This window comes from Anopheles marshallii, chromosome X (assembly GCF_943734725.1).
Source record: "Anopheles marshallii chromosome X, idAnoMarsDA_429_01, whole genome shotgun sequence".
Taxonomy (NCBI): domain Eukaryota; kingdom Metazoa; phylum Arthropoda; class Insecta; order Diptera; family Culicidae; genus Anopheles; species Anopheles marshallii.
Genome location: NC_071325.1, coordinates 16577430 through 16589320, shown reverse-complemented (window position 1 = coordinate 16589320; position 11891 = coordinate 16577430). Strand labels below are relative to the sequence as shown.

Genomic DNA, 11891 nt, shown 5'->3' with positions numbered 1-11891 from the left:
TTAAACATGATCTAGGGACCAATGATTCATCAATGAAGCTTGCTGGACTTCCTGAATCAAAAAGACATCGCACGCATTTAATTTCATCGCTCCAACAATCTCTCAATTTAAAGGCAACACTTACCTCCTGTGTATCTTGCAGTTTCGTAACTGCATCCGTATCAGCTGCGAAGACTGCAGCAGTCGAAGTTTTCTTCCGTTCTGGACAATCTTTGTACGGATGACTAGTTTGGAAGCATCGGAAACAGGACCATGGTGGACGAGGGGGCTTTGGGCACTTGTCACGCAAATGACCAAAAGCCGAACAGTTGAAACAACGGGTTTCTGAGGCAGTGACTTCTGGACTGGTGGTGGCAGCTTGTTGGGATTTGACGCGTGTAGAAGAACCAGATGCTTTCAACATGCGTATTTGTTCATATTTCCCTAACATTGTTTTCAGCTCCCCTTTGTTGTTGGCTGAATAACGCATCGCACTTGTGTTGCTTGCATCACCCATGTTGTCGATGATGATTTGCACTAGATCCTCTTCGGGTATGACTCCTTTTTTTACTTATTTTCTCCATTTCTAGAACATATCGGAATGTTGTTTCCGTTGGCAGGAGACGTCGGCGTCGTAGCTCTTGATACACACATTCCAGAGTAGGACCTTTACCAAATGCTGATATCAGTTACTCCTTAAGTTCTTTGTAGCTCGCTATTTGCAGGGTATTTGCGAACATAGCCGCGGTTCCGGAGAGCAAACGACGAGCAACAATCAGCGTTGAAATCTGATTTAACTGCAACATAGCAGTCCCTTTTTCTACCTCCTCGAACCAAGCTCTGACGCTATCTCCATTGTCACCGCTAAATGGCGTAACCATACTCTTTATACAGTCGAACACGTCGCGCATCGTAGTAGGAGCATTTCCGATGGATGTACCTGCTTTTCCATCGACGCATGCTCTCAGCTCAGCCATTTCTTTTTGGAGTAGCAGGATTGTCTTTTCCTGCTCCAATTGTTTAATACGGTCCTCCAAAATATTCATCTCACGCGGGATAAATACAGTGTCGTTTTTTGCAGGCGCGGAAGCGCCGTTTGTTGTAAGCACGGAAGCGTCGGTTTTTTCAGGTACAAAATCGTCTGCGGCGAAAATGGCGGCGGCGTCGTTGCAAGCGATGGCTGCGATCTTTTCCTTATGTTCACCACTAATTTCTTCGTACAATTTTCGAATTTGCACGATGGTTGCCGTAGGAGGTACAGAAACTCCGAGTAGACTCGATTGCACACACCATTTCATCTTTCGTAGGCATGATCTATAATCCCACTACTGAGGTGTAAAGATGGCGGACAATTTGAAATAACGGAAGTATAACTGAAGGCTGAAGGTGTTCACTCTTTCGAGGCTTAAACGATAATAATTTATTTTCAGTGCCGTGATTTCAGGCGTATGTTGAGCTGTCATTGTGACAGCTGTCAAGGCCTATATACATAAGGTGGATAAGTAGATAAGGATATATACATAAGTGGTCAAGGTTTATAATTTTGAACCGTCTACAAGAAATATCGGTAATAGATTTTTGTAGTCCCCCCCTATAGGGTTTGAAGCTACCCTGGACATATTTGTTGCACTATGGGCTCGAGTTGGTAATGGAAAGGTAAAAATTAAAATTTTATGAGGACTGTTTTAATTTTTGTTTCCATGGCTGTAATAGTTAAAAACAATGGTGGTTATGAAAATTATGACAAAATAAGGAAATATAAAAAAAAAACATAAAACTGTCAGCCAATAACTTATAATTTATTTATGATTTCAGGATGGTTATCATATAGTTAACAACATATCTTTTTTTTAAATATTTAACTTAATATCTTTAATGAAAAAAGCTTTGTTGAAACATATAATTATGTAGAAAGAAAAGAACGCACATGCGTACACGACAAAGGTTAGGCACAAAGAGAGCGGTTCGCTTCACGTTATGCGTTGACCTGTCAACGCAGCCGTGCTGCCAACCTGTAGTGTTTATTCTATTGCAGTTTATAAAGTCTCGTTAAAGGTGTTGATAATGATGGTGATGATGTTGCATTATAATTTCTCCACGGGGGGAGAAGACGAACGTCCTCGGTCGTCTCTTATGTGCGTTTTTGTTTTTTTTTTTTTCATATAACGTTACAATATTCAAATCTTAATATTAATCCTATCTATTCCCTAGCTAAAAAAAAAAAATCACCAAAACTCACTTGTTTCCATCAGCCTTTTAATCTTTTGATTTTGCATTTATGACGCTTGATTCCTCTTATATTTTCAAATGTCTTTTCCTTAATGTTTTTTGCTTTTGTTTTATTTGCCCGTGGTTGTGTTTTCGTCCTAATATTAGGGATTACGAAAACTTCTGTTTCTTCGTTTAAAGTTGGAGCTGCTTTTTTATTCACATTTTCGACTAACTGTCGTTTTACCGTGGTGTCTAAATTTATTTTTGCCTTCAAAAAGAGTTCGTTTGAATTTTCCAATATTTGTGCCGGGTTATGGTTTATCTGATTAAACGTTAGCTCGTTAGGTGTAAACTTAGTAGCGGAATGAATAGTGTCGTTATATAATGCAACTGCTATTCTTACAATTGATTTTGTATCGCATCGTTCATATTTGTGTTTGTTCGTGTTGTAGATTTCCGTTATTGTACAATGTGTCTTCTCTATTTGACCGTTAGATTCTGAGCATGAGGCGTATTTCAATGCGATATTCATCGATGCTAAATAGTTTCTTAGTTGCGCGGATCGAAAGGTTGTTTCCTGATCGGTGATTATTTCTTTTGGTATACCATACTGAGCGAAATAATGACTTAGCTTTCTCTGAACTTGTATTATGTTTTTGTTTTTGATGTGCAGCATTTGTAAATGTTTTGAGAAAGAGTCTATTAGTGACAAAAAACTGTGATTATTAATGATATAAATGTCCATGTGTATTCGTTCTAACGGTTTACTTGTCACTGGTCGGGGAGATATTTTTATGTTATATGGTTTGCGTTCATATTTATGTACGTTACATGTTTCACAACCATTAATAAATTGCTTTACTTGCTTTTGCATGTTTGGGAAAAAATAAGCACGCCTGAGCTTTTGTTCTACTTCCGAAATCCCACGATGAGCTCTATTGTGTTCGATCGATATCAGAAGGTCTTGTCTTTCTTGATCTAATACATCCTCTACTATCGTTTTTGTCATTACGAAGTGACCTTTAACCGCGAAATTGTTTTTTAGCACATCTTGTAACAATTGCGTAAGGGATTCTGGGGCCTTAATTGCAGTTTGTCTGCCGTTGTGAAAGTTTTCTAAATGTCTCACTATGTCAATCTCGTTAAAGCCGCATTGAGTTACAGTAACTCTGTTGAAATTTGCGAACGGCTTTTCCTTCACAATTGTTGCGTTGTTCTGTGTTGTGTTATTTGAGATTTTGAAAATAATTTGATTTCGATAGTAGTTGATCGGCTTTTTTGTAATGTGAACAAAGTAATTGACCTGAATTTGTTCGTGTTGTTTTCTACTGAGCGCGTCAGCTACGACATTTGTTTTTCCCTCTCTGTATTTAACTTCGTACTCGTAATTTTCTAATTCCAATCGCCAACGCAATATTTTAGAGTTCTTATTGGACGATTTGATGAATATTAATGGTTTGTGGTCGGTAATCAGTGTAAATTTTCTGCCGTATAGGTAAGGCTTGTACTTTTCCACGGCCCATACAATGGCCAACGCTTCTTTTTCTGTGGTTGAGTATCTTATTTCTGTTTCGTTTAGAGTTCTACTGCCGAACGCTATTGGTTTTTCTTTTCCATCTTGTATTTGAGATAGAACTGCTCCTAGGGCAAAATCACTAGCATCTGTCGTCAAAATGAATGCTTGTGTGAAATCCGGGTATGCTAATACTTGGTCTGATGAAATAATCATTTTAAGCTCTTCGAAACATTTTTTATATTCTTTATTTTCAAAATCAATTATTGATTCCTTTTTCAAACACCTTGCTAGAGGTTTGGTGATTTTCGAAAAGTCCCTAATAAATCTTCGGTAGTACCCTGCTAAACCGAGGAATTGTTTAATTTCCTTTTTAGTTGTTGGAATTTTCCAATCCAGTATTTTTTTTATCTTATCCGGGTTCGGTTTGATACCTTCACATGTTATTACGTGCCCTAAAAATTCTGTTTCTCTTCGTAAAAATTCGCATTTGTCTAATTGAATTTTTAGGTTGAACTTAGCTAAACGTTGTAGGACTTTCGATACATTTTTTAAATGAGTTGGTAGGTCTTTACCAATTACAATTATGTCGTCCAAGTAAACGAAGCAAATATTCCCTATTAGTTCGTTCAGAACGCTATTCATTGCTCGCTGAAAGGTTGCTGGAGCGTTTTTAAGCCCGAATGGCATTCTATTAAATTCATAATGTCCATCCGTGGTACTGAAGGCTGTTTTTTCCCGATGTGCAGGGTCCATCTCGATTTGATGAAACCCTGATTTTAAATCTAATGTTGAGAAATACGTCGATTTTCCCAGATTGTCCAAAATTTCTTCAATTTGCGGCATGGGATATTTGTCGTTAATTGTTTTATCGTTCAATTTGCGGTAGTCTATTACTACTCTAACTTTTTTTATTCCTGAGGCATCCATTTTTTTTGGCACAACCCATATGGGGGATGAGTATGGACTACAAGATGGGGAAATTATGCCACTATCTAACATTTCTTTAATTTGTTCTTCTACGTCGGTTTTCAAATGATGTGGGTATCTATAGCTCTTTGTGTAAGTGGGTTCTTCATCTTTTGTTATGATTTTGTGTTTTACTACATTAGATGCTGTTAAGTTTTCATTTGTTCGTAACAATACTTCTTGATTTTCATGTATTATTTTCAAAAGTTGGACTATTTCAAGCTCTGATAAGTGATCAGAGCGTATAATTTTCCTAATATCTTTCAATTCAAGTTTTTCATCTGAACTCAGAGGGATTGGAGATATTGTTTCGAAATTGTTGACGTTCAAACCAAACCGACCTAAATCATGGGGGGGCATTGAAGATTTGCTGATTATTCTAATAACCGATTTATTTTTACTTGAACGATATAATCCTGGTTCGATTATTATTCCATCAGTCAGCTTTTGATGGCACGGAACGAACCAATCACCATTACATAGTGTATTAATGGTTACAATGTGGTGGTACACATGATCTGGAGGATGGTATTTATGAAACGAGAGAGCACAATCTCTGAAAAAAACTTTCTCATTTTCAAAATCAATTTTTGCTCCTGTTTTTGCCATGTATTCGGCCCCAATAAGTCCATCAAAAAATTTATGGAACTGTAATTCGTGATATATCTGTGTAGGTAAGTTATTTCCTAATAAGTTTGCTTTACCCTCTTTACTGATTTTGAAAGAACCATTGATGTTGTTTATCTCTGATGTATTTGATTTTAGGTTCATTTTAATGATACCTGGTCTCAAGAGGTTTTTGTTTGCACCTGAATCTATCAATAATTTTATAATTTTACCAGATATCGAATTTTTGCACTCGATGTATGGAATGTAATTAACTAGTTTGGTTCGGGATTCTCGTGACCCTCCCAAAAATTTACTAACAGTTCTTCATCTTCTGAGTTGGAGATTATTTCATTGTTATGAAGTATTCCTTTGTTGCGAGTTGATCTGCTCTTAGTTGATTCAACTTCCATTGGTTCTGTTTTGTTTGTATTCATACTAGATTTAAAGTTTGGTAAACCATGTGTTTTTATCGTTTTATCATTTGAAGTGTTATTGGTCCTGATTGAACCTGTAGCTGTATGAAAATTCCTATTACTTTCTTTAGAAGTAAACTTGCAGAGGAAAGCATGTGCTTCCTCAATACTTTTAGGGCGAGCAGCTTGTGCGTACCCAAAATACGGGGTTTTTAATCCACTTATGTACGCCGCTAGACTGTATTCGTCTATGAACTCATTTATTGTGTCCCAGTGAGCGTTGTACTTTGCATTTTGTTTTGCTAAGGATTTTATATTGAACACGATTTGCTTTGTTTTTTTATAGTGTTCCTCAATACTACCTTCCATGCGATTATGCCACAATTGACAATTGTATGATGAAAGTTCTTTCTTATCACCCAATGCTTCGGTCAGTATTTCTCGAACTTCGCTAAAGTTCGAGGGTTTTCCATTCACGCACAATATGTCCTTTGCGTGTCCTTCTATTTTACTAACTACAGCGGTGAAGTATATTCGAAAAATGTGTGGTGGCACAACATTTTCAAAAATGCCAAGCGTTTCTTCTGCTGTATTTAACCAACAAGGTAATTGTTTTTTATTACCATTGAATGCAGGTAGCATTTTAATAGGATCGGGAATTTTAAACATGCTTCCGAAATCACTAAATTGTGCTAAATTTGTCCTAGGGGGTTCTGTATTTAGAGCAGGTGTGATGTTATTTAACAACACCTCATGTTGCTCTAATTTTTCACCTATCTGGCAAATCACACCAGTCAGGTTTTTTATCTGTTCGGTGAGCTCTTTTACATCTGCCATTTTGCTATCTAGCGTCAGGTTTTCGAAAAGTAAAGTGATTGGCTCGTATGACAATGATTCCAGAGATAATTCTTCTGAAGAATTGTCGGAAATAGTCGCTTCTGACTTGTTTTTTCTCCACATAAGGAGCGAACAGTTGATCTGTTCGGCTCTTTGTTCACTTTTGTACGCTCATAAAAAGCGTTAATAAAAGTTCACCTTACCTCTTGGTACACTTGTGATACGTACGTGAGGTCGTTGACGTCTGGATGTGGAACGGCGGTATCACAAATCGCCCTAGTTTTCAAAAATCGCTAGGAGACGGAACAAATTCCGGATACACTTATTGTGAGATTTTCACTTCTCTTCACTTGCACTGTTTTACTTCCGTTTTAAAACCAAACGACTACCGGCTGCGCCAATTATGTAGAAAGAAAAGAACGCACATGCGTACACGACAAAGGTTAGGCACAAAGAGAGCGGTTCGCTTCACGTTATGCGTTGACCTGTCAACGCAGCCGTGCTGCCAACCTGTAGTGTTTATTCTATTGCAGTTTATAAAGTCTCGTTAAAGGTGTTGATAATGATGGTGATGATGTTGCATTATAATTATATATTTATTTGACTTTGCTAAATTTATTAGGAATATTCCCTTGCATAAATGTTTACTACATCTTTAGACAAATTATAATAAAAATTTCATGCTTCGCGGGAGTAAAATCTTTAAAGCAGTAATGCTTTTGATAAATAATAAATTACATGTATTAATTCTTTTTCCTAACTTACACCTTACTTTCTTTAAATCACCGTTTAAAACCACCACTGCAACGAAAACCAAAAAATAAAAACTTTTAATTTTTATTTTTTTTCCTTCATGACTACGTTTAGCCCATAGTGTCATGTCAAATTTTTGTCCAGTGTAACTTCAAACCCTATAGGGGGGGACTACAAAAATCTTTTGCCGAAATATCTACTAAAATTTTAAAAATTAAACTTCCTAAGAAGGTGCCTAGAAAACTTCGTCCTTTAGCACACAATATCATAACTTCTTTAATTACTTAAGCATTTACATTTTTAAAAAATATTTGCCTCATGAACACTACGAGCATTTCAAACTTTTATTTTGTGCAATAGTTTTGCTGTCTTCTGAAGAGTACCGTACTAATTGGGGAGTTGCTGGAGACATGTTGAAGGTCTATGTTCAGGATTTTGAAAATCTCTACGGAGCAAAGTATTTAACCAGCAATGTACACAATTTGATCCATATGGCATCAGAAGTTCAAAAATTTGGACCTTTATGTTGTGATATCAGAAGTAAAACATCGATCCGTACTCGTAGATGGTCGTAACACAACTAACGCTTTATTTCATCCTATGTGATCGATTACAACTTTGCTCAAGGTTGATATAATCAAGGTGCTGCTTTGCATATATTTCAACACCCCTGCTCAAAGAATCATCCTTTCAACTCAATCCTATTTTAAATGCTAGTTGTTTAAATTCTGATGCCGGTAATCCTTTTGTCATAATATCTGCCAACTGTAATTTGGAAGGCACATATACTGCCTTTATCTTACCTAGTTGGATTTGCTCTTGAATATAGTTGCATTTAATGTGTATATGTTTCATACGTTTGCTTTCTATTTTGCCTTCCGTTAGATGTAAGCAAGATTGATTATCCTCGTATATAGTAACAGTAGAAATATTTATGCCCATATCGTTCAATAATCTCCTCATCCATACTGCTTGAGTTGTTGCTGTACAAAATGATATTAATTCCGCTTCTGTGGATGATAGAGCTACTGTCGATTGCTTTCTAGGCATCCAACAAACAGTTGCACCATAAACACGCACTATGTATCCGCTAACTGATTTTTTATCATTTACGTTATTTCCCCAGTCAGCATCACAAAATATTTCTAACGGATTGCTAGTGTCATTTGACGGGTATTCTAATCCTTTATTTATAGGTCCCTTTAAATATCTCAAAATTCTCTTCAAGTACTTCCAATGTTCTTCTGTAGGGCAACTTTGTAGTTGACTAAAGAAATTAATCGCAGCGCATAAATCTGGCCGCGATGTATGAGCCAAGTAGGCTATGCATCCTACTAACTCTCTATATGGTTTATCTGTTCGCTCCTTTTCTGTACCTTTATATAGCTTTAAATGACACTCAATCGGAGTTAGAACGGGCTTGCAGTCTTCCATGCCAAAACGATATAACAATTTCTCTATATAATCCTTCTGCGTAATTCTTATAGTTCGCTTCTCTATGTTTGTCTCTATGTCTCTATAAGCATTCCTAAAAAGCTTTTTATCTCTCCCATGTCTGAGACTGAAAATTCGTTTTTAAGACAATTCTTTAATAATTCAATCTTATCTATCTTGTTTCCTATTATTAATATATCGTCAACGTAAAGTAGAAGATGGAATAAATCTCCTTCATCTGTCTTAATATACAGCCGATGGTCATTTTCGCTTCGTTTGAAATTCATTTTCGTAACAAATTCATCAAATCTCTTATTCCATGCTCTAGATGCTTGTTTTAAGCCATATAATGATTTTTTTAACAGACAAACTTGATTTGAATTCGTTATATTGAGTCCTTCTGGTGGATACATGTAAATTTCTTCCTCTAAATTTCCGTTCAGAAATGCCGTCTTTACATCTAGTTGGTGAATCAGTAAACCTTCCTTATTAGCTACAGCTAGTAAAGTTCGTATTGTGTCTAGTTTCGCTACTGATGCATAAGTTTCTTCATAATCATATCCATATTTTTGGGAGCATCCCCTGGCAACTAATCTCGCCTTGTATCTTTCTGGTTCATTATCAACTCCTTTCTTAATTTTGAATACCCATTTACATGTAATAATTCTTTTATGCATTGGTTTTTTAAATAATTCCCAAGTACGGTTATCTTCATGCGATCGTAGTTCACTTCTTATAGCCTTCTCCCACATGTTCCAGTCGTCACGAAGTTTCATCATTTCTAATGAAGTTGGATAATTGTCTACATAGTTTATGGCTGATAAAGCCCAAGCATTGTAGCTTCCTTCGTAGTCTTTCATCCATACCGGTGGCCGCCTTTCTCTGACATTTCTTGTTTCGTTCTCATCAGTTGCTAGATCATCGTCCCCTGCTGAATTAAAGGAGTCGTTACCCGAGAAATATTCCGTTTCACTCTCGCAAATATCATTGTTCGGTAGCGAAACTTCCAGATTACTTTCACTAACGAGTGGTGGTTCAACCTCTTTTGTTTTTTTACTTTCGTTTAAATCAATTATAATATCATTGTGATAGTCATATTGTGTGTGTTCTTTTGTGTTAATTTGTAATAGATTTCCTTCTTGGAATTTCACTACACGTGCTATGTGAACTCTATTATTTTTCCAAACACGATAACCATTCGGTGCAAATCCTACGAAAATAGCACGTTCGTTCTTATCGTCTAACTTCTTTCGTAATTGTTTTGGTTTTTCTATGAAATATTCACTTCCAAATATACGCATGTTGGACACTTCTGGTTTTTTACCATACCATTTCTCATATGGCGTCACATCCCTGTTCAGTGCTCTAGTAGGACTTCGATTTATTTAATAAACGGCTGTATAAACTGCCTCACCCCACATCACTTTAGAAATGTTTTTGTAAATGAGCATAGCTCGAACTTTCTCGATTATCTTTCGATTGAGTCGCTCACTGACACCGTTTTGCTCTGGTGTATACGGTACTGGTGGTTGTAATATAATTCCTTTGCTTTGACAAAACGATTTAAAGTCTCTATTTATATATTCTGTACCATTGTCACAAATAAATTTTTCGATTCTGCTACCGAAATGTGCTGTGAACATTGCTTCGTATGCTTTGAAACAGTTTAAAACTTCACTTTTAGATTTTTTAAGATACACAGCAGATAAATGGGTAAAATCGTCCGTGAAAGTAACAAAATAATTATTTCCGTCCCATGTTGAAGGCGTAATGGAACCACAAACATCACTATGTATAACTTCGATGGGTCTACATGCACGATTTTCTTCTCGACACTTAATTGTTTTTCGGGGTTCTTTTCCAAGTATACAGGACTCACATAATTTGTTTACACTATCACTATTTGGTTTAATGCTTTTAATGTTTATTCCTTTAACCATTTGTTTTGTGATTAACAGTTCCAAATTTTTCTGACCAATATGTCCATATCTACAGTGCCATAACTCATAGTCCTTTATAACCGTTGACGCTTGCGCACAAATTGATGGTACTTTTAAATCTATCTTGTATAATTTGTTTATTTTATTACCGGTCATCACTATGTCACCTTTTTCGTTACACACTTTTAGTTCACCATTTCTAAAAATCACTTCAAGCCCTAATAAGTCCAATTTTTGCAGCGACATTAAATTTATAGAAAGTTCTGGAACGTATAACACATCATGAATCTCAAACTTATTATTTCCACTGTATGCTATTGTTGTCCCTTTTTGCTTAGCCATCAAATTAGAACCATACTTGGCAGTTCCAATTGTTATCGGGTTGACCATTTCTTGAAGTGAAATAAAAAGTTTTTTATTTCTTACCATGTGATCTGTAGCTCCACTGTCCATAAACCAATCATCATTGTTCTGGCAGCTAACAAGCGCGACAGTATTTGCATTTGCTTTACTTTCCGATTCTTTAGTATTTTGCTCCTGTAGCAAGCGACAATTGCGCTTTATATGACCGGGCTTCTTGCAATAGTTGCAATAGATTGGTCTTCTGTTGAACGTCTGTGTTTGTAGCGCTCTGTCCATATTACTGGATGTGTCGTCCCGCTCCTTGAGCCTATTGTGGTCATCCACAATTCTTGTCTTAACTGTTTCCAAGGAAATTGAGTTTTCTGGAACACTGTCCAGAGCTGTTACCAATCCGTCGAATGATTGTGGTAGACTTCGAAGAATCATGCAGATTTTAAGCTCCTCGTCAAGCTTGGTGCCAGAAGCGTCTAATTTTTCGAAGTATTCTTCGAAATGCTTTATGTGTTCACTAATGTCGCCACTTGAAAAATTTGTTGAACACACTTTTTTTAGATAAGACACAAGCATCGATCGTGTTGTCTTTTCGTGGTGTGCTTTGAGCGTATCAAATATCTCTTTGGCGTGATGACAATTTTTGATCACATGTAATTGATCATCATCCACTAGTAGGATTAATTTGGCTTTTGCTTTGCAATCATTCTTTTTCCACTCTGGAGTCTTTTCCTTTTCTTCAGGAACTTTGTCTTCTACAGTGCTCCATAGATCCTCCTTTATCAGCACCATTTGAGCACGGACCTTCTATGCATGCCAATTATTATTGTTGAATTTTTTAACACCATACTTTTCTTCCATTCTGAGTCTATTCGAACT

The 11891-nt window shown here is 36.5% G+C and overlaps 1 protein-coding gene across 1 annotated transcript; it reads right to left on the bottom strand.

Annotated features, from left to right (window-relative positions):
* On the bottom strand, positions 1-956 carry LOC128710809 (uncharacterized). The gene is made up of 3 exons (XM_053805665.1): positions 863-956; positions 125-549; positions 1-51 (listed from the first exon to the last, which is right to left on the bottom strand). Exons 1-3 carry the CDS (start codon positions 954-956, stop codon positions 1-3), a joined length of 570 nt encoding a protein of 189 aa, XP_053661640.1.
* Between the last annotated feature and the right edge of the window lie 10935 nt (positions 957-11891).

Excerpts from the sequence above, each read along its gene's own strand:
- LOC128710809 (XM_053805665.1), bottom strand. The coding sequence starts at position 956 with ATGGCTGAGCTGAGAGCATGCGTCGATGGAAAAGCAGGTACATCCATC. Across the intron at positions 550-862 it reads CGTGTTCGACTGTATAAAGA|TAAAAAAAGGAGTCATACCC; the intron begins GTATGGTTACGC and ends GGAGAAAATAAG. Across the intron at positions 52-124 it reads AACTGCAAGATACACAGGAG|GAAGTCCAGCAAGCTTCATT; the intron begins GTAAGTGTTGCC and ends TTTTTGATTCAG.